This window comes from Pleurodeles waltl, chromosome 6, assembly GCF_031143425.1.
Source record: "Pleurodeles waltl isolate 20211129_DDA chromosome 6, aPleWal1.hap1.20221129, whole genome shotgun sequence".
NCBI classification, from domain to species: Eukaryota; Metazoa; Chordata; class Amphibia; order Caudata; family Salamandridae; genus Pleurodeles; species Pleurodeles waltl.
In genome coordinates, this window is record NC_090445.1 from 465,890,130 (window position 1) to 465,913,571 (window position 23,442).

At 42.4% G+C, this 23,442-nt stretch overlaps 1 protein-coding gene across 1 annotated transcript in view; it reads left to right on the forward strand.

Annotated features, from left to right (window-relative positions):
- LOC138301974 (membrane cofactor protein-like) overlaps positions 1-23,442 on the forward strand; it is a 441,285-nt gene that overhangs the window by 364,047 nt on the left and 53,796 nt on the right. The window contains exon 9 of the mRNA XM_069242412.1: positions 11,860-12,035. Coding sequence (XP_069098513.1) covers positions 11,860-12,035 — 176 coding nt within the window. The remainder of the gene's footprint in view (positions 1-11,859; positions 12,036-23,442) is intronic.

Consider the following 23,442-nt stretch of genomic DNA (forward strand, 5'->3'; position numbering starts at 1 on the left):
TAGATGATTCTGGCAGATTTTAAGGGACCTTTCAAGTCTTTTCCCAGGGTCTCTGCCCAATTTGTAGAGGAATGCGATAAGCTCTGGATCTTAATTTGGAGCAGGCAAACCTTATCATCAATGACCAGTTTTGAACATTCAGCTTTTACAATGTTACGTACCTCTTTTGCCAGAGAATCCCTGATCCGTTTGTTATAAAATTGCCCTTGTGCTCAGGGGGCCATAATTCAGCACTTTAGGGTGCATTATTGTGTGGGGTGAAAACATCTCCTCACCCAGATGGTTCTTAATTATATTCTTTGCGGTAGATGTAGTTGCATCCTCCCTGAAAATTTCATCACTATTACCCTCATCAAGATCAAGGATATATTCTTCACATATTTCTTCTTCAATATTCTCCTCTGTAAACTCACTCTCCTGAGTTTCCAAAATTTGTGTGCCGCTAGGACACCCATCTCCTCAGAGGTGCTCAGACCTCCCATCTTTTTAGCGGTATTTCGACTTTCCATCAGTTTGGACGACAATGACCTTTTCTCGAAATGGTGGGTCTTCCTTTTTTTCTCTTTCCCTCTCTTACTCGATTATTGGTCTCTCCCTCCGAGAATGACAAGTTCTCGTTATTGGATTCCCTGGCACACCTTTTATTTTTTATGACTTGCTCAATTGTTTCCCTACACAGGTACGCAGTTCATTTTGGATTAATTTTTTATAAGTTGTTCATTAATTTTCCCTTCGGGGATCTCAGGAGAATCTCTCTCATTTCTAGGCATGGTAAGTGAAAAGACGATTAATAGCGAGCCTGTTTAGAGTTTTTAGATCCTGTCAGGCACGTTGCGATTAATAGTTTACCAGATTACAGGAAATGCCTTGTAAATAAACGTTTGTGAGTAATAACTCCTGATAAAAATTGCCAGTGAAAGCGTTGATCAAGTGATCAGCTGTTTATGGCAACACTGTAACTGTCTGCGTTGACACATTATAATGGCCCCTGAGTGGCAGCGTAAGCAATATGCCAAAGAATGGGTCTAAGCCCAAGCCAAGAGGGAGCCTAACATCTTGCGTTTGGACGGTGAGAACCGATGCCCAACACTTTCTTCTAACTCAGCACCGCTCCACTCAGCAAGGCCTGTGTTGGTGTGATGGCCGCTGAGGCGAGTAAAGCCACGCACGAGAAGGGCTGTTTCCTCTGTGACAAGTGGAGCCTCGCTCTAGAAAGTATGCTGATTTTGTGTTCTTGTGTCTGGTCACAAAATGAGCCTCAGTCGGCTTGTGAATTGGCACACAAGTTTGCCAGTCAAATGAGAACTGGTCGACCCACGGACCAGCACGAAGTTTGGTCGGCTCTAAGATAAGACGCTCAAAAGGGCCAACCAAATGTAACACTACTGAATGTGTAACCATGGATAGAGAAACGTTTTCATAAATTGGAAACCGATAAAATAACAATAGTTTCACCACCCCATGGCATGGCAACGACACCCCAGGTTCTCGGAGGAAGAGCTCAGGGTCATGGTGGAAGAAATCGACCGGGTAGAGCCACAGCTATTTGGATCACAGGTGCAGCACACCTCAATTGTAAGAGAAGCAATAGATCTAAACATTTAAAAGGTAAAGAAGGCAAGTGCTACTTATTCGATCAAGGAGCAGCATTTAAAAGAGGAGGAAGAATAAGTGCATGGACTACCTATGTGTTGCCAATGTTCTATTCTAGATTGTTTTGTTCTATGATGTAATGTTCTTTAAAGTGCTGCATGGAGTGGCATTAAAGGAATAATGCATACTGCTTGCTTCCGGTCTTGTAATAAATTCTGGAAGTTGTAGTCATGATTCATTTCATTTTTTTTTCAGTTAAACTAGCATATCTGAAAACAATGATTTGAAAAAGAAAAGCTCATGAGTAGATAATTTCGTCCTTAGTGCTATGGAGTCGTCTGGTAACCTTCTTGAAATGTACATTTGTGAATGTCTTTATTACTTACTGGGAATTATCATTATAGAGAGTCCGGCTATTCCATGACAGTCCTTTGCAGTGAGAAGAGAGTGACTGTGCACCCTAGTCAGACAGATGTTTGCCTCTTATAAAGATATGTTTTTACAACTCCTCATTTCACAAAGTAGGCGCCCTCCTTACATGCTTCCTCTTGCTGTACACAGCAGCAGTATTACATAGATGAAATATCTCTCATTCTTTGCCTCGGAAAGGAAGCAAAGAAGTTAAGACTGTAATGAGGAACATTATCAATATTTAAATAAGCCAATACCATCTTTTCTCTTTTTACCTTCAGTGCCAGTGGGGCTTTTGAGGGCAGAAAAATAAATCAGTGCCGCTGTATTCCATTTTGACCAGGTCTGGGTCTTCCTATCACCTACCTGCACAGTATGTAAGAGCTATACAAGATATTGCAAGATTGGTCGGAGATTCTGGGGGTGGTTAGTGGCATTTACATGTGCAAATCCTGTGTTGAAGCATGGCATAAGGATAGTTGAACTGTTAACATTAGACAAGGCTGAATTTTGCCTTCATTCACTAGCCACTCAAACTAGAAAAGATGATGCACTATCTCCATGAATTAAATAGTATGTCATTCAACGAGGGTTCTCACTAGTCAATCATCCAGGTAGCAATGAGGAACGATGTCTCTGCCATTGAAGAGCTACATCCAGGGAAGCCACATCCTTGTTGAGTGGTGTCTGAGCTGATTTCAGGCCAAAGGTGGAGAGAACAAAAGCAAAACTGACCCTTTACAATAGCAATCATCAAAACGATTGGTAAACATTTAATGCAAGCAAGCATCATCCAGATCAACCAGCATTAGGAAATCCTTACTTGACGGCATAGAATGAATGCAATGTAAATCTCTATTGTGAAATCTGTGAACCTAGTAAATGGATTTAATCTCTTGAGATATATGGTTGGTCAAAACCCCCTTAATGTTTGGATCTTAGAAACGGGCTAGAGAAATCACTGTAACACCATTCTCTATCATAATCTCTACAATGTTCCTCAGTTGTAGTTTGTGGCACAGTTCCTAAAACATGATGTGACAACTAGCCAGGCTTATTTCATTCTACTTTCAGACATTAAGGCATGGGAAAGCATCAAGCAGAGGGTGCAGGGCACAGCCATCCCTGCAGTAGTCACGAGGACTGATTCTTACAAATAGAAAAACATCTGCTCACATTAGCGTCAGCTCCCCCACTGTGAACCTTCCACCTAAAAGTGAATTTCCTGGAGAAAGATTGTTTCGTGATGAGGATTGGGTCATCCAACCAGACACACCCCTGCAGGTGAGTCTGTCCTTTTCATCTCTGCTGCCCCGGCCTTGTTGTCCGCGTTGGGCCACTACCAATAGTGCGTCATCAGGTCACTGCTACTGCTCCTTATGCCCCACAGACTGACTTCCGCGCTCCTAAAGCCTATGTTCTCCAGCGACTAGTTGTACACTCAGTCATCACCAGGGTGGAGCCTCCCCTCTGGGACACCTCTCGCCATTGCTTGTCCAGACCTTGGGGCTTATTCATGGCAAGAATACCCTCCCACACAGGAAGAAAGATAAATCATTGTGCCTCAACATCAAAACCATTCATAGTGCTCCACCACATGCTGAAGTAAGGCATATCATCAGCTGTTATTTGGTGTACACAAAGACCCCATCAAGTAGATTAGCCTTTATAATTGCATCCTTCCCCGCCACATAATTTTAAACTTCTTCACGTGCTACTAGTGACCTGTATTCCGAAGGATCACCACACGAGTAAACCACAATTGTGCCAAGTCTCTCTTTAGTTCTACCTTCTTTGTAGCATGGCTGCTGTAATGAATGCTGAGCCTCTGCCAACTACCCTCCTGAAGCTTCCTGGCCCACCCCAAGAACATTGGAGTCAGTGGATCAGAAGCTTTGAGATGTACTTAGTTGCCATTGATGGACCACAGTATAGTGCTCAGTGCAAACAGACTATGGTTTATAATTGCTTGGGTGTGGGGGACAGACGGCCATTTGATGATGTAGTATCTGTTGGAAAACTTGAATGGGACAGAGACTGGGACTTCTAGATAGAGGCCAAGAGCAAAATTTAGAAATATTTTGGTACTAATATCAGCATCATAATGGAAAGTCACAACTTTTTTATAGATACCAAGCTCCAAGAGAAACAGTTGAGGAATATGCTGCAACATGCCACAGGCTGGTGTCAGTCTGTGCGTTTGGCAATATGGATGAAATTATTTGGGACCAAGTGGTCATGCATATGATGTGTATTAAGGCTCTGGAAAAGTTACCATGCCCCAAAAACCCAAACATCAACAAAGTCACAAGCACCAACAAAAGCAGTGAGCGTCCTCCAAAAGGTGTGAAAATGCTCAAGAAACCAGAGGAATGTGATGAAGTGCATCTTGTGCGCGCTAATGCACAACCCAGATGTGACAGTGCCAAGCCAAGAGGAAAAGCCAATGGTCTCAGAGCAGATGATTCCAACCGTGGAGAATGTTACCAATGTGGTTCTGGCAGCCACTTGGCATCTTTAAAAAACTGTCTTGCATTCAGAGCGAAGTGCCACAAATGTGGAAGGAAGGCTACTTTGCCAAGGTTTGTCATGCTAACAGCTGTCCTAAAAGGGCTTTGCAGTATAACATTGTGACAATGACGAAACTGAAATTGAGGAGAGTTTCAAAGCCCTTGACCTGCTCGTAGCCATTCTTGATAAATGCAGCAATTGTGATTGACAAAAATGAAAAGGAGTATTACAATGCTTTATTTATTAAGAACTTTTGAAGAAAGGTCTGCTTCTGCCAATGTGTACATGGTTGAGCATTAAGTCTACATATTGGGCTAGTCCGAACTGAGCATTCTTATCAATCCTTGCAAGGCACCTCATGTTTTCAGTCTTTCTGAAGTTGACGTTAATAATATTTTGCAAGAATATGGACTTGTCTTTTCAGGAAACTAAGTCAACTGAATAAGTTCCAGCATTACATCAAACTGAAGGACCAAGTTGTATCAATTAAGCAGAAGGTACGCAATCTGCACATAAGGAAGATGAGAAAGTACTGGATAACTGGCTAAAGGAAGGAGAGATGAAACAGTTTTAGTGTCCTCCTGGTTATCACCTGCTATAGTAGTGTGAATGAAAAATAGTGAAATAAGACTGGGCCTGAGTCACAAAGGGACTTATGACTCGTAAAGTTACAAGTGCAGAGTCTTCGCACTCGGGTTGGAGTCTCCACAATGAGTGTGGAGATTCACCACAAGTGTGGAGACTCTGCACATGTAACTTTACAAGTCATGAGTCCCTTTTTGAATTGGGCCCATTGTGTATAAATTTGCAGCAATTGAACTAAGAAGTAGTGGTCGAAAGTCACTTACATGTAATGGTCGCTACATTAGGTAACACTAAGGGGTTTTTGACTCTGAACATCACAGCCACGTACCAACAAGTTGTACTGCACAAGGATTCCTGTGATCTAATTTTTTTTTTCACACCTAGCTTGGCATTCAGGTTCTGTTGCATGCTCATCAGCCTCAATTGAGCCTCAGCTGTCTTCTAGAAAATAATGAACCAATCTTTCCGTGGAATGAAAAGGGTCCTGGCCTTCTATGTGGTATGATGGTATTTTATCATGATAAAGAGAGCTGCCTGGAAATTGTACCAGAGGTTTTCAAACGACAGGGGGTTTGACCCTGAAGAAGGACAAGTGCAACGTTTGTAAAGAAATGGTGGAGAAGTTGGGACATACCAAAAGTGCTAATGGTGTAGTACCCAAATCAAGCCTGGTTCTGCCATTGTCCAATCTCCACAACCAACTAACAATGAGAAGATACTATTCTTCTTAGCATTATGTGAGGCTTACTCCAAATTCATAAGGAACTAAACAAAAATTTGGAACCAATGCACTGACTAACGAAAAAGACATGGAGATTGTGTGGAACAAGCAATGCACTGATAGTATGCATGTCTTGTAAGAAGAGTTACCACGGGGTCATCCTTGAAAATGTATCTGTGCAGTCCTTGAAAGGTATCTGCAGTCATCGCGAAGGGTTGGCCTAAGGAGAAGGGGTTCTATATAAACATCAGACTGTAGTGGAAGGTAAAGAATAAGTTATCTATCGGAGACGAAATTATTGTCAGGAATGTCATGTTAGTGATATTCAGTTGAAACCGCATGTCTTTGTTTTGGCCAATGAAGGGCATCTAGATATGAATGGGACTAAGAAAAAGTTGAGGATGAACTGTTTGTGGCCGGCCATGGACTGTGATGTGGAAGTGTTTGTGCAAGAGTGGAAGTAATGTAAGGAAGCTGACAAAGCATTGAAAGTACAAACTATCCCCCCATTACGTGTTCTATTCTCTGGGGGACCAAAGCAGAAATTGTGAGTTAGTTTGATTGGTCCAATTATTAAGTTGCCCACAACTATTCATTATGCTGTAGTCATGCTATATTATTACAGTAAATGGATTGACATGGAATTTCAATCCATTTACAGGTAACATACTCAAATTATTCAAACAGGTATTTTCTAGGGAAGGCTTCCCTTAAAGATAGTGGGGCATATTTAAGAGCCTCTAGCGCCATTCTAAAGCCACATTCGCTTAATTTGTTTTACGCTAATGTGACGTTAGAAGGCCAAACATGTCATACCATATTTACATAGTGGTGCAATGCATGTATTGCGCAACTTTGTAACTCTTTGCACTACATAATTCTTGTCCCAAGCATAATGTATGCAAAGGGGGCGTTCCCCCATTAGGGCGACCAAAAAAATAGTGCAACGCCTGCTCAGAGCAGGCGTTAAAAGGAGGCTTCCATAGGTTACAATGGGCCGGACAAGTGCTAAAAATTCTAACGCTAGTCCCCTAACTACCACCATGGTGCGCCATAATTTAAATACGGTGCACAAATGGTGGTGTTATGGGGGCACTAAGGGGCGCAGGAAAAGTGGCGCAGCTCGGTGTGCCGCGCCACTTTTCTTAAATATGCCCAGTGAGTGGCAACAGCTCCCAAGTATTGTCTGTTGAAACTTCCAAGTTTCATAGTTCATGTGGAGTCACTTACCGCAAGGCATCTTTGTACCATCCCTGTCTTGAAGCATTACCAGGTCTGCTGCAGTTAAACTTGAGCAGCTGGGGAAAGTAACAGATGCACCAGATGCAGCACCATGCATTATAAACTGGCCTCCACAGACTCCAGCCCACGGGGGTAATGCCATTGGAACAAAAGGCCTGTCCTACTCACCTCCTGGTGAATTTACATGGCCAGATCTCTGTAGTGTAAGCTTAATCAGAGGGTGTTTTTATACCAGTAGTACTGCTAGCGTGTCGGACCTTATTAATTGAACTTACAAGGGGACACGTACAGGCCAATGGACCTCTTGACTGTGCGTTGAGTAGTTCCCACCATGTAACCCCGTACCAATACAAATCAATAGCAATAACAGCCATGAATAACCACACCTTTATGTAAAAGTTTAAAATTGTTTATTTCCCTATATTAACAATGCTAAAGTCATGTAACTTAGTCTCAAGATCAAATGATAAACATACAGAAACAATACTAGCTGCCCAAAGCGCCTAAAGAATCGCAATCTAATCAAAGCTTGAGCCACTACACATTCTAAGGTTACAGTACAAATGAATAGCACAAATAACTGCGAAAACAAAATGATATACATTTAGATTCAGCAAAGAAAAGACATTAACTGTTATTACATGTAGCGAACATCATCAGTGAGTACCCTTCCTAACTTCAGATTAGAATAGCATATTTAGATTCATGCAAAACAATTTAGTCAAAACAAATTTGGAAAATCATCTAACTATGGCTCTATCAAAAGGAGCGGTTGGTACCTAGGGACAGAAGCAAATAGACATAACAATCAGTAACATCGTCTTATACCTTGCCTCAGTATGGTTCAGCAAGCTGTGACAGTCTTCATCAATTGGACATCAGTTCGGTCAGCAAGGCATCAGGATTCAGCATTAAAGTTCAGAAAAAACAAAGTCTCTTCATGCAGTTTGGAAAAGAATAATCAGAAAGTGGGCTCTCCGCAAAGTGGAACATGGAAAAATGGGCTCTCTCCTCTCAGTGCAGTCTGGCTAAGTTAGATTTCCTAAAACTACTTGCAACGTTCTTATTGGTCAAAGAATCGCATATTTACATTTAGTCCAATGAAAATAAAACCGCAAATCTACAATTTTACCTGTACACTGTTCACATGTGGATGATTGGCTCCTCTTCTCCTATTCCCATAGTTTGGCTTGTCAGGTATCAATATTGCTGCGGCTTATACTTCCATTGTCTTCTCCTGGGAAGGTCATTCTTACACATACTACATTATCTATTGTATCCATAGCTAGTACATCATCTCCTAGCAAGCAGTTCTCATGAGAAAGAATTTCAGCTACAACCACTTGGTCAGCACAGTGGAAAATCACAATTTAATTGTCTAAGCAGCCATTTTATAAGTCACCTAAGAAATGCAGCTTGACATGAGGCCGTGCAACTAGGCCCAAGACCTCGCTAAGTTAAGGCCTACGATTAATAAAGCTAATATGTAATACATAACACTTAATATGACATATTGATTCATTAATCAAACATGAGCTCAATATTTTACATTAATAAGCTAGACCCAGACAGGGAATCCACAAGCAGGCAGAGTCACAGAAATGGTATAAGCAAGAAAATGCTCACTTTCTAAAAGTGGCATTTTCAAACACACAATCTTAAAATCAACTTTACTAAAAGATGTATTTTTAAATTGTGAGCTCAGAGACCCCGAACTCCACATGTCCATCCACTCCCAAAGGGAATCTACGCTTTAATCAGATTTCAAGGTAGCCCCTAAGTTAACCTATGAGAGGGACAGGCCTTGCAACAGTGAAAAACTAATTTATAAACATTTCACTGTCAGGACATATAAAAAACACGACTGTATGTCCTACCTTAACCATACACTGCACCCTGCCCTTGGGGCTACCTGGGGCCTACCTTAGGGGTGCCTTACATATAAGAAAAGGGAAGGTTTAGGCCTGGCTAGTGGGTACACTTGCCAAGTCGAATTTACAGTTAGAACTGCACACACAGACACTGCAATGGCAGGTCTGAGGCATGATTACAGAGCTACTTATGTGGGTGGCACAACCAGTGCTGCAGGCCCACTAGTAGCATTTGATTTACAGGCCCGGCACCTCTGAAGTTAAGCCTATTGCTCTGCCAAGCTATCAATGGGGTAAGCAGGGGTTAGCTGAGGGTGATTCTCTTTTACAGGGGGTAACCTGACTGTCAACCAAGGAACCCATGTCTAACAGTTATCCAGTCCTTTGCTTTTATCCAGAGTCCACACAGACAACCATTGACAACGCCAGAATACTGGCTGGTTTTGTGTGTACGTCAGCTGCTGTGTTATATCGGGATGCAATAACAGAAATACCGGTCGGATATCACAATATGGGAATCACAAATATAGTCAACCTGGTTAAGCCATGCCTATAACTCCATGGGCCACGCATCTTTTATAGACCCCCACTTTTTTCATCTCAGGTAAAGCCCTCAATCAAGCAATGCGCCCATGGGCCACACTCCTTCTGAATCACATTCCTGAAGAAAACGCATCCCGTGTTTTATATTTTGTATAGTGCTTCATTATCCATGAGAGTTCCTTCTGCAATTGTATACGGCAGCGCTTTCAAATGCATCTGAGAATGCCATATAAAATATAAAATAACCATATAAAAACTAAGGGAATGCTAAGGTAATCCTCCTAGGAATGCCATGTATGCTGGCAACGTTTATACAAAGTTTACAACCCAGGACCTTTCAACTGCAAACTTTGTCAACTTCCTAGAGCTTTGCCTGCTAATGAAATTAGTTATAATTTTGTCAGAGATTTTTCCAGCAAATACTTTACCTCCAGAAGAATTATCTCGTAAAAGTAGTTTGCATTTCTTTTTTTCCTGCAAACCCTACTTTTTTGGAGGATTTTTTCATCTTTTAATTTTAAAGGTTTGCCAGCTTATTATGGTTGGTGAAGTTTTAAAAGTCTAACTTGACACACCCCTAACAAAATTAGCGGCCCGTAAATCCCTTCAGCATCTTAGAAAAACAACAAACTAAGCACAGCTAACTGGACTAAGAGTTATAAATGAAAATGTAGGTTCTGCAACAATTAAATGACCTAGTTCTCATGGACACGTTGATACTTTTTTTTTTTTTTTTTAAACAGTGGCAAACCTTGGGTGGGCCAATGTACATTGCTTGATTTGGTTACTTCACCGCCTGTCCTAAACCTCCCACCATTCAGATGGATGGAATAACTTATTCAGACTAGCAAATAGTTCCAACTTTGTGCATGTGCACCTTGTCATCATCCAATTACGTATAGCTTGTGTGATTCGTTGTAGTTACTCGATTATGATGAATCTATTCTTCTTGGCAGTCACTTGCTGTACAAGATACAAGTGCTCTGACAAGCTTGCTTAAACTTTGTCTTTGGATTTTAAATTTGTTACAAAGTCTCTTTACAGAGGCTTTTTCCTCTGTTCCTAAAGTCTACCGCCCACAAAACATACGTTGCTCAACCTACACCGATGCTCAAACCTGAGGAAATATGCTTGCCTCCCCCAGGCCCTCAACCTTACTCATACTTCAGAAAGAAATTTATAAAGTGGACTAATCTCTGTAAACTCATTTTTGCTGTCAAGTAGCTTCTGAGCACAAAACAAAATAAACATACAAAATTATGCTAAGTTTATATGGCACACCAGCCATATTCAGGCCAGGATTCAAGACAATAACTGCTATTAGACTTGCTAATGAAAACTTCATGAATATTGATCAGATGGTGGTATTTGGCAACCACCTGCAAATGTTTAAAAAGGAAGAGCAGACGTCCATCCCTGTTGTTGCATTCCTTCAGTTACAACATTTTTTAAAGCTGCCCTTGTCTAGGTTGACCAGATGTCCCTTATGGGCCTGGACATTACGGGTTTTCACCAGCTGCCCCATCAGATTTTGACAACTTTAGCTCATGTCCCTTTTTTAGAAGATCGACTGAGAAACAGAGGAAGGCAGGTTTTTATGCTCTCGAAGGCAGGAAGAGTCAGCAGCTCTTAGCAGAACACAATATAATTAACACCGATGAGGATGGGTTTCAAAGTCGCTTTTAATTTAATTCTTTAGTAGCTCTTTGTTTTTCTGTGATGCCCGCTGTCATTTTTCATGTAAAAGTGTAGTCCTTCTTCTGTGTTTGCTAAATGTCCAGGTTTTTGGTTTTCAAAATCTGGTTACCCTACCATTGTCCCTTAAAGAGACATACAATACCTTTAAAATAAGATGTCACATTAAAGAAAAGGTAACTGTCACAGACATTTGATACATACCACTGCATCTTTCCCACAGGTAAGGGATGCCTGTTTCATGCCCCTAATATTTGTAATTTGCTATTTTACGAGTTGAAATGGTATTTGAGGCTCACAAAATGGCTTTTTTGGCATTGCAAAATGTTTATTGCTGCTGCAAACTCTTTGTCTTTGTGAATCGCAGGCTTTGCCAAGGCAAAACACCTTTATACACCAGGCATGTGCTGTCTAAAGTAGAATTTTACCAAACATCACCCTGGCATTGCATACAAGTTATCAGCATCTCCTATAAATTCCTACACCCCTTGACAGTCAGATAGACAATTCTGTAAATGATGTGTTGGCCTATGTTCACTATTGCCTCCTTGTAATCATTTTTGCTTCTACTGTATAATATCACAATAAAAATGTATATAGTGTCCTCAACGTTCACCACTGAACAGTCGCCATACCAATAGATTGTTTACCTCAATGTGTTATTATCCTTCTGCTTTTGCATTCCAGAGATTGATCCCCAATCTTCAGCAGTTGTGCCGCATACTGCTGGTGGAAGTAACGTTCTACAGGTTGCTGCAGTAGGTGAGGGTGGAACCACTACGCACTGCCCCACCAGGTTCCTGCCAGCAGGCAAGCAGTCTATCACTTGCACAGGAGGGAGTACAGCAGATCCCAAGGACACAGTGAGTAACAATAGAATGTCATAGTATATGAATATTCCAACTGCTCCAGAGAGGCTAGCGAGTCAAGATTATTGTAATAGCACAGTATTCATTTTTTGATGATTAGTCAAGCACTAGCATATCACCTGTCAACAAGCTCACATGGAAAAAACACAAATGTGTAGAGCAGAAAATACATCCACTTGGGGCAGACAGAGGGAGCATTTGCAACATGGGAAAAATAAAAGCTGTTGTACATCATGGGGTGCTTAGATGCACTCTCAATTTACATATTTAAATAAAGTGATAACAGAAAGAGACTTCCAGACATGACAACGTACAAAAGGAATTCACAGTGTGAGGTGTGGGCCAGGGCTTTGGAGGTGGTGGAGCCTTGTGACTACGGCTTCATGACAAGCACTGTCCGCTCCACAAATCTTCCCACACCCCTCCCCACCAAAAAAGACAAACACCGCTGAGGCCGTCACTGATGTCCTGGGGGTATTTTCACACTCCTTAATGTGCATCGGCTGCTTACAGTCTCCAAACAAGCATTGGCAAAGCCAATAGGTTCCACCTATGTAACATCTTTTAGTTTTGATATTGTTTTATATTATTCTTTTAGTACAATCCATGCCGCTATCTAACCTGATTATTAAATTTTGATGAAAGTAAGTTTAATGTTTAAAAAAAAATCTTAGAAACCGTTATTAGTTGTTCAGGGTGGGATGATTGTTGACCATGTGAACCAAACTTCTTAATGAAGTACCTGAATTTTATGTGGCATTTAATTCCTTCCTCATTCAGGAAACATATATTAAAAAAATACCAACATATATCATATACAAAAACTCTGGCCCACACTACCACTGAACTCTGACATAGGAAGGAGGGAAAATAAACAATGAAGCAGAAACCCATAGTGCTTGAAATCCCTTGGAGGGAAGGGGATTTGAAGTAATTAGCTCAGTGACGGGCACTCAGTAATCGGACAAACACAGGAACAACAAGCACTTGCAATGCAATGGGTCTTGCGTTTGTTCGAGTCAGAGCTATTAGTGTTATGGCTTCCTAACTGGACTTTTCTTGCCACATAAATTGAAAATGAAAAGTAAAACAGTTGACATAAGCGAGCTGACTCAAAGTGCCACAGTCGCCATGAGCATGAGTGCGAAGGAGAGACACAAAAATGAAAAGAAGTTTGCTCGCAGTCAAACGTATCTGCAAAAGTGCAATTATTCATGTAACAGGGTCAATGGCCAAGGCGGTAACAAAACTGCTCCCAGGAGGGACAAATGTAAAGCATTTACCAAAGATAGCAAAGGATTTTTGAAAGGCATGCCCATAAATGAGTGATTGTGATGGGCGTGCGGTGGGCGTGGTTAAAAACCTACAGAGAGATTGCAAAAGGGTAGATCACTTGCGCACTCAACCTAAAAAGACGGCACACGAACATGCACTCTCTTGTATAAATAATTCAGACTGCAACCCTGTCGCAATCAGTGAGAAAGCTCCCAAGAAGAAAAAAATTCTATAGAAACGCAGTCAAAGAGCAAGTACTTATCATTTACTCAGCACTGCACTGTTTTAATTGGGACAGTTTAATTAGGACATCGTAAGAAGGTGAAAAAAGTGAAAAACATGAACATAGAGGTACTCAACCTTTTAAATAGGGTCAGATGATATACACGTCCAAGAGCAAATATTCAAGATTTTTCACACGTGCTCCTTTTTTAGACAGTAGGTGCTACTTACGTTCTGTTGAGAGAAAACAATCGCAGTGTTATAAACCACAGACTGCACGTGTTTCGTGAACCTGGAGGCTGGAAAGGTTTGGGGGTGCAGTCAACGCCAGTACACCACCGACATAAATATACACTGGAAATGGGAACAGGCATAGCTCAGAAGTGAGCTGACAGCACACTAATCAAGAAAAAAAAGCAACAAAAAGAAGCAAAGAAATTTCGAGTTAGTATCTGTAGTGCATATTGTTTACTTGCTGCAAATGTCCTTGCTGTTATGAGCTGTTTGTTCCCTGTTTTCTGGTTGTTATATGTTTGTTAATCAGAACTTACTTCCTGCTGCCTTGCAAAGCACACTAATGCCTTTGGTGCAAGTCTGCACTATAATAAAATGGCAAAGATAATCAAAATAAATGTGGCTGTGAATGGGCTGTTTAAAACCTTTCACGATTCATGTATTCTTTCCAAAGTGCCATTTTGCTTTTCGGGAGAGCTGTGGGTCCTTGGGCTTTGGCGCGAACCAGATGCAGTAAATAAAACAGACAGGTTTTCTTTTTTGCAGTTTTATATAGCGCGAACTCGACCCGAAGATATTGGAGCGCTTTACATGAGAATCTTTTACATTACACAAGGACACATTCATTTTTTGTAAGTGCGGGGAGATGAAATGATTTGCCCTGAATCGCAGGATGTTGATCTGACTTCAAGACTCGAAACCGGTTCCCCAAAGCCTGCAGCTCTGGGCATTACTAGTTATTACTAGCATTAACTTTAATTCCAAGAATGGAGCAAATGTTCAGTTTCTGGGTCACACCCATGTGTCAACTCTTAGCACACAAAACGAGGCATAAAAAGCATACTACATTCAATTAAAGCTGGAGGCAAGGCTGAGCCCCAGAGAGCAGTTGGACAACTCCATGACGCCTTCCCAGCCATGAATGCCAGTGCTGCAGACATAGAGCCCTGAACTGGGCTGTTGGGTTAGTACAGGACTTTAAACAAAAGCGAGAATTCACCAAGTGGTGACACAAAAAGTTGGGATTCAGTAGACTAAAAGGGATAAGGAGCATGAACAAAAAAAGAAAACGAAAAGACGCTTTAGGAGGCATGCAGCTTGAAGACGTGCAGGGACCCCACAACAGGGCTGTGGGTGTTTTGTCTGAACCCCAAACTCGCACGCAGCAGCCCTTTATGCACTCTTTTCCCAGGGTTGAAACCAAAAGCATCTTGTCACAGCTCAAACCACGTTTTATTACCTCAGCTCCCAAGCAACACACAGTGACAATGTGTGTGTGCCCAACCTCAGAAGGAGGGGAGTTAACAGGGTGATGAAGAGGATGAGAGAGGACATGGTTTAACAGCTAGAGAGGCCGACTTTGAAGCTGGGGAACCAGGTTTGAGTGTCGGCAGGAGGCTGGACATCCTGTGGTTCTGAGCAAATGAATTTGTCCATGTGTAATACAGCTGGCTCGTGTACAGCGCTCTGATACCTTCGGAGTGAAGGGACGAAAGTAAAAAACATGCAGTCACGGAACACGGTAGAACACAAAGGAAAAGGTAGTACCTTAAAGGAGGAGGAAAGGTTTAAAGGAAGGAGTACTTAGCCGAGTTCCACTGATAAGAAAACACACAAAGAGAAAGAGGAACATAACAGGAAACCCATGCTGAAACCAACAGAAAACAAGGAAAACAGATTTGCATGCATCCGAACAAATGGAAAGTACAAGAGGGCTGTAAGCTCCCTTCAAGATTCTAAGTGCAAGTGCTGTGCAGGTGAAACCTAAAAAGAGCGGGAAAGCCACTCTGAGCAGTGCTTTCCAGCTGTCTTTCCTGCCAGTGTGTGATTTTGGCTCCTCGCTGGCTGACCATGTAAAGGGCGCTGAGATTGTCTGATACATGGTGGCATGGTGTGTACACCAACAGCCTCTGCCAATTTCACAACCTATGACAGAACCAAGAGATGCTAATTAAACCCTAGGTTACTTAACAAAAGTTTACTGTCCTTTTCAAGTGATTAGCTTTTGAAATTCTATTTTTGCACATCGTCCTATCACACTCAGCATCCGGATTTTAACCATCATGTCTTGGTAAAGAGAACTCAGTTCTGAGCTTGAGTTGCTCACTTGATAATGGTAATGTTAATGTTTCTCACAGGATCACTGTGGCAGTTCAAACCATTTTGGATTGCCACTGAAGAGCATTTTATTTGCAAACTGCAGTCTATCCAAAATGTCATAGACAGAGCTATGGGAAGCCGTTCATGTCAAAATTACAGCTCCCTATATAGAACACTTCCTGAAATGCATAGCGTGTTGCAAAATGAATATGGCATACACCAGAATGAATGTACTACAGAGCAGCTTGTGTTGAAATTGCGGAAAGATGATGATGAGGAAGGTGATTCCTCTTATCTCTACCAACTTCATGAATTACCAGTTCAGAAACGTATCCTCCCTGTGTGCTTCGCTTACAGGAGATGGACAATCTACATGCTAGCTTCTTGATCAAGTAATTTATAAAACTCTGGGGTGGGCCCTGAGATCACAAAACCGGTCTCTTTTTCCTGTGTGTACAAATATAGATGCAAAAGTGCTGCAGAGACTTAAGAGTCCAGGCGGCTGAAGCGGCTGAACTGTGGACAGGCATCTAAGAGACCATCCTTTCTGAGCTCCCCTCTACTTAGATTTAGCAAAAAGCTAACTACGTGGTTCCTCTCTAAATGGTTTATAAGAATATTCTCATGGTTGGCTCCTCCCAACCTGTACATCGTGTACTTAGCCGACCACAGTAGAATGTGTCCCTGAGTAGCTACAAGAGACTCCATGTGAGTGGATGTGTGTTTTATACACAATTAAACATCTCCCAGCCTTGGGACAAAGCATTTATTCCCTGTGTCTCAAATAAATGAAAGGAAATATTGCTTCCGTTAAATTCATGTAGCCGCCATCTATTTAGACATCCGTGGATACGACCAGCAGAGTTATTTCTGTCACTCGCATGCTTTTCTGAATTCACAAATGAATGTATATTGTGCTTTCATACAAAGCTGTTCTTAAGCTAGACGACTGAGCTATGTTGCAGACTGCAATAGTTTAAAAGCATTCAGTAGGCAATAGGCAAACCGCTTTATAATGAAACGATGAATAAATGAAAATTGAGCGTGGACATAAAGAGAAATGTGTGCCCAAATTATAATTCCTAAATTTAGGCACGAGGTACAGATTAATAATGTTTTTAAGCAGCTAAAAGAGTCCTTGCAATTGGCTAGTATTTAATAAAGATCTCAACATAAAATCATTCTTTAAAAAAAATTGAAGCTGTGAACACTGAGACAAAGTTGAAGACTGTTCGCTAGTCAGGCAAATCTGAAAAACAATGCAGGCGCCAATAAAACAGCAGCTAAGAACAAGACATATTAAATTGTTATTAAGTCCCGAGACGTCAGTCAACTCCCTGAAGTGATGCCCCTAAGTGAACTTTGTATAGGACCTAAGAGGAATTTTCGGTAATGATTTTGAATGCCTTCTGTTCTGTGCCCAACTAGGCATTCTTAGTGCAACTCAAAATACACTGATTCAGAGAAAAAATAATTCATACTCTTAAACGCGATACAAGAATTCTCAGATCTGAAAGTGTGGATAAAGGAGGCTTCTGTGTTTGTTAAAGAAACTGTTGATGCTGTGAGCTTGCTCTCACTACCAACCACACCATCCACTGAGCAGGGTGGTAGTCCTCTAATGTGGCAGCAGATGAATGTAGCAGTCTTTACCAAGAAAAGGAATGATGTGGTTAAATGTTCCTCTACTGAGGTCTTCACAAAGACCTTATCGGTGGTCGTTCTTTTTTTTGTTCATTTAAATATTTGCAAATACTCTGGCCACTATGGCCATTAGTGCATAGGAGCATAAGTAAAATGTAGGAAACAACAACACAGCTTTTTTTAATGGCCCTGAAGGCATGCTACCTCATTTCACAGTCCTATGTTTATTTTCCATGCTTTTTTTGGAGGGGTGGCAAGCAACAGGGAGATAGCCAGAAAGTCGACTGGAAGAGTTGCAGAGTTGAAGAAAGAGTGGGAAGACTGGTAAGAGCATAGACCAATAGTATAAGTTGACGAGGAGTGCACAAAAGAAGACTAGAGAAAATAAGACTGAAATAAATTCCCTCTTGTCTTGAATGGTGAGAAATAAGTGGATATTTCAAAGGTTGTGCCATTGACAGCGGCAGGAGACAGTGCATGAGCGAGCAGGCATGAGTAAGATAATCGCAAGGAGGGTAGAAAAAGCTGCTCAGATTTAGAAGGATTAAGGTGGAGGGAGTGAGAAGACAGCCATGATGGGACAGAGCTTAGGCTCTTTGAGACAGTGATACTGAGAGAGGAGTCAAAGGACAAGAAGGAAATAAATCTGGGAGTGTCTACATAAAAGTGGCATGAAAAGTCAACGGCAGAGGTCAGGGGAGTGGTATAGAAGGCCAAGAGTAGGTGACTGAGATAGAATCTTGGATAACACCATCACAAAGCCTGAAATACCAAGTTATCACCAGCCCAAGACAGAGTGTAAGAGTAGCTGATGAGGTTAGAGGTGAGAAAAGAGACAACCTGGAAGTACCACACTTTGAGACGGAAGAGATCAGGCTAGAGTTAGAAACAGTGTCAAAAGGAGCAGAAGGATCAAGAAGAATAAGTACACAAGAGTTTGTTGTGCCGAGTAGAAGTCAAAGAGTTTGTGATTAAGAGAAGGTTAGTGTTGTGGCACGAGCAGCAAGAAATCCAGATAGAGGCAGTGAGAGAAGATTAATATATTCAAAGAGAGGAGGATGGGGGGGGGTATTGCCAACGTACTGGAGAAGGTTAAAACACATGGGAGGAGAGAGATAGGGTGGTAATGGGTCAAGGGAAGAGTTCCTTTCAGTGAGGAGGATGGTAGCATGCTTAAATGGCTGAGTACAGGTTTAAGGTGGAAGAGAAAGGGATCAAGAATGGAAGAGGATAGATAGCAGCAGTAGGAGGTGGAGGGATTCACTTTGCAAAGCAAAGGAACATATCAGCAATCGGCATGCATGATAAAAACAATCTACAGATGTAAAAATCAGCAAATCAGCAGATACAGTCAGAGTAGAGGAAGATACACATTACCGGAGCAAGGGGAAAAAGGGGATTCTAAAGGAGAGACTATGTATCAAGGAGTAGGGACAAGAGAAGTGAGCAGGTTTTTAAGAAGAGCCTTGTCATAGAAAGAATTGAAATCATTACAGAGAGCAATAGAGCATAGTTTGACTGAAATGCACAGCAAAACAGTCAGAGAAGTCTTGTCTAGTACAGGAGATTTATTAAGGGCGTGGCTACCGAGAGGCCTTCCAGCACTAGTGCAGTGCCACACGACCAGACTGCAGGAGTTAGTTAGTGTATAGCTAGGTTTTTAAGGCTTTACAAAAGGAGAGTTCACTGGATAGTCGCCGCATCTCAAGATGAAGGGTATTTCACAGTTTAAGGACGAAGTGAGAGAAGGAACGGCCACCCCATCAAGCTTTCTTAACAGTGGGAATTTGAAGCAACTGTGCGGTCGAGGTTCTGAGAGGTCTATTTGGAATGTTAGAGGTCCAAAAGATCTCAGTAAGGGAGGGCCTCGCCTGTAAAATGTTTTATGCAATAAGCATAAAGCCTTATATTGTATGCATTGTTGGACAGGCAGCCAATGAAGGGCCTTTAGCACCCTTCTTGTAGAATGGTATCCTGGAAGATTAATCAGAAGTCTACTGGCAGCATTTTGTATAACCTGTAGCCTTTTACTAATATATCCTGGTGCACCAAGGTAGAGAACATTTCCATAGTCGAGGCGTGAAATGATAAGCACTGGATAATTAGTCTCCTTGTTAGAAAAGGGAGAATAAAAAGGTATTTTTTCAGGAGTCTGAGTGCCCCAAAGCAGTTAGCAGCCAGCTTTTTAGTTTGATACTCCATAGTAAGGCTGCTGTCAAGCCACATTCCAAGACACTTTATCACCACCTTTGGGCTCAGTAGAACTTCTAGGCAAACTGGAAGAAAAGTTGGCACCCCTTTACTGAAGTTATTGCCTAGGATCATAACCTCAGTTTTGTCTTCATTAAGCTTAAGCTTATTATTGGTCATCCAACTCAACACTGCTTGAAGGCAGGCTGCCAGATTATGATGACTGGAACTGGTATCAGATGGAAATTAACAACTGAGTGTCATCAGCATTGGTAACTCATGACAATCCGAATGAACATACAATATCAACCAATGTATGCACATAAAGATTCAAATGAGGGGGGCTGAAGGAGGAGCCTTACAGCACCCTACATCTAAGGGAGAGACTATCTGAATAGCAGGGGAGGTCAAGAACCTGGAAGGTTCTATTTTCCAAAAAGGAGGAAAGCCACTTTAGGGCAAGACCCATAATACCAACATTGGAGATTCTGTGAATCAGAGTGGAATGGTCCACTGTGTCAAAGGTCACGCTCAAATCCAATAAGATCAGAGCTGCGGACCCTCTGTGGTCCATCATTGATCTGGGTTCTTCAACTACATTGAGTAGTGCTGTTTCTGTACTGTGTTGTGGTCCAAATTCCATTTGTGTGGAGTGGGGAATGTCATTAACCTCAAGAAAGGAAGAAATATGTTTGTTGACATGTTTTTCAAGGATTTTTGATAGATTGGGTGTAAAGAATTCGGGAAAAGGCCAGAGTCCAGTCTGGTGCTTTAGGTATAGGGTTGGTTTTATTGGGGTATTGGTGGACACGTATTAAAGAAAACAAAAATAGAAGCATGAAGTGGGTGGTTCTGAAAACGCTGATCTCCAACTCCTGTTAAAAGGGGATCGCCCTTTTTACACTCCTTCAGTCTTTCACAGGTTGGTGGACTTCACTAGATATCGTTAGTGAGAGTTACCCAACTAGGTTCACAACCGGCAGGCCTCAGAAGAATCACAATAAAAAGGCTCTCTTGGGATAAGGTCCTCCTTACAATATAATTACTTGCCATCACCAACACCCTTGTGGACAAACCACAATGTGACCAGTTGGTGCCCATCTTATGTGGAGTGTGTTCTCCCTCCTAGGTTCGCCAACATCCCTGTCCTTAAGTATCACTCTAGTTTTTCCCTCCCCACCAGTTGTGTAAAAATCCCCAGTGCAAGAATTGCCTCTGGCCATGGTTCTATGACAGAGCCGTGGCATATGGGAGCCTCAAGTCTTGATCTTCTGGGCGGTCCAGTCTTTCTCTCAGTAACCCCTCCTCTCCAGCTTTGGTTTCTCCTGACCCCCACAGCTTCGAATGTCCTGACAGCATTCCCGGTATTTTCTTGTTCCTTGACTTCTCTGTTCTCCTCCTCCATTCAGACTGGGTGTTCCTTCGCACCTTTCCCTTCTTCCTCCACTGCGTCTTCTCCTTTTTCCTTTCCCTGTCATTCCTCTCACTCCTCTGTGTCTTTCATTGGCGATCACACTTGTTTCAGCTACCACGCCCCCTTTTCCGCTGGGCTTCTACATGTGATTGGTGAGGACAGGGTGCTGACTAGAGCGCTTCCTGCTGGCTCACGTGAGCATGTTGTGGCAGACATGTTGAGTGGCGAGCCACCATCCTCATCACATCGGGTAAAAGACAGCCTGGCTCTAGCCCTGGCTTCTTTACTGAGGGGTTGACCATAGCATGCTTCCATTGGGGAGGAAGTTCTCCTATGATAAGAGACAAATTCAGCAAGTCAACCAGAAAAGGGACAGCGCTACCAAGACCCTGCTTTAGAATGTATAAGGGGTCAGGATAAAGGGGAGACCCACATGTATCTGGTGATAGAAGATCGGTAAGAAGACTGACAGACATTCAGGAAAGGCTGAAATAGTCCCAACCAACCATGCAGATGTAGACTTGATACCTGATGGATCCTCAAAGATAGAACAGCTGGGGAAAGGGGAATAAATATCGATACCTTCCTTCTGAAAATACACAGCCAACTTATTACTATGTTCAGGTGATGACTCCAGGGCAAGGTCCCATGACTTGGGCTCATTAATGTGCTTCAGAATCTGAAAAATCTCTCTGGGAGAGTTGGCAGAGAGCTCAATTGGTACGGAAGAATGAGCAGAGAAAAACATGTTTTGCTGAAAAACATATTTTCCATCTCATTTCCTCTTCTCTAATCCCTCTAGCACACCTCTGATCTGGTTAACATCGCCCATCTTATCTTTTTTGCTGTCACAAATCTGATTTCTTCTTTTTTCTCAGTCCTCGTATGTCTCTCTTTTCTATTGTTAGACTTCTCCTCTTGTTCATTTCATTCAACTGCTGTCTTTCTCTCTATCACAAGACTGCTGTATCTCTTATTGTCACTCAGTGGTTTTATCTCTCTCTCATTATAACTCCAGTGATTTCTCTTATTGCCACTCCCCTGTTCTCCCTCGAATTGCTAGTCCCCTGCTGTCCCTGATTGTCACTCCTTTTCTGTCACTTTGAGCAGCATGGATATATGATGAACTCCCCATCACCATTTGTCCTAGCCAACACAGATGATAGAATTGGTGCCAAGGGAGAGCAATTAGGGCAAAGTGCATGTAAGGCACAGAGGTCAGTATCATCACTCATTGCCTTCAGGTCTCTGCTTCCTCTATGATCCCCATTGAACCTCAAAGTGATGTCGCCATCAGCCAAACCTGCTCCAAAATGACTCCAGTACTAATGGCCCTCTGCAATTGCCAACCCCAGTTGCCTTATCTAAGTGCACCCACATACCCCCAGCTGTGTGTCTCAATGCCACAAGTGACCCCCAATGTGCTACTGCCTTTGTGCACCCAGCCCATATTACTCCTTCCACAGTCCCCCAGGCACTGTGCCTTCCAACCTTAATTTCTCTGATGTATTTCCTGCCTAAACTCAGATGCCCCAGTCCTGTCCTCCACTATCAACTGCCTCTTGAAGCCTTCGTCCTCTCCTTGTAGCCAAATGTCCCTCCTCTATGCCCCCTGACACCAACTTTTCTTCATTATTGCCTCAAACCCACAGTCAGTGCCCCACCTCTTCTCTTGTTCTTTCTCTCCAGTGCACCCATTACAACACTCCTTAATCACCGCTGGTCCCAGTTCCCACCATAACAAACAAACCCCCAAATGCCTCCTATCATGTTTCCAGGCACTGTACCTGATCTCCTACAACTGCATTTAAATACCCCTGGTACTTATTCACCATCCCCATTTACAACCCAACTCTGTCCTTTAAACTGACTCAGCTGCTCCCTCTTGTGCCCTTGTTGCCCTTTCTCCACATCACAGTTCTTATTCTTCCTAGTTGCACCTTCCATCTGTGTAACCCATCAGTGCCTCCTTTATTAACAACCAGCACCAATTTTCCCATGTGCCCCCAGTCCCAGCAGCCCTTTTTAAGTGTCCTCCGGTGCCCCCATTCCTAGATATGTTTCTCAGTATCACCATACTGCCCCCCCCAAGCTCGGTAGTAACTTCATTGTGCCACATCTCTTTCTCCTTCAACCACATCAACCACGATTGCCCCCTCCAGGTACCATCAGATGTACCTCCATTATAATTGTCCCTTCATGCACCCCATGTGTTGTGTCATATAGCCCCTCATAGTATTGCAAGGTGGTGTGTGCCAGCCTCCACGGCCCTCTCCATGTGATCCCAGTTGTCCATCCATGTGTCCCAGATATACCCCTCTT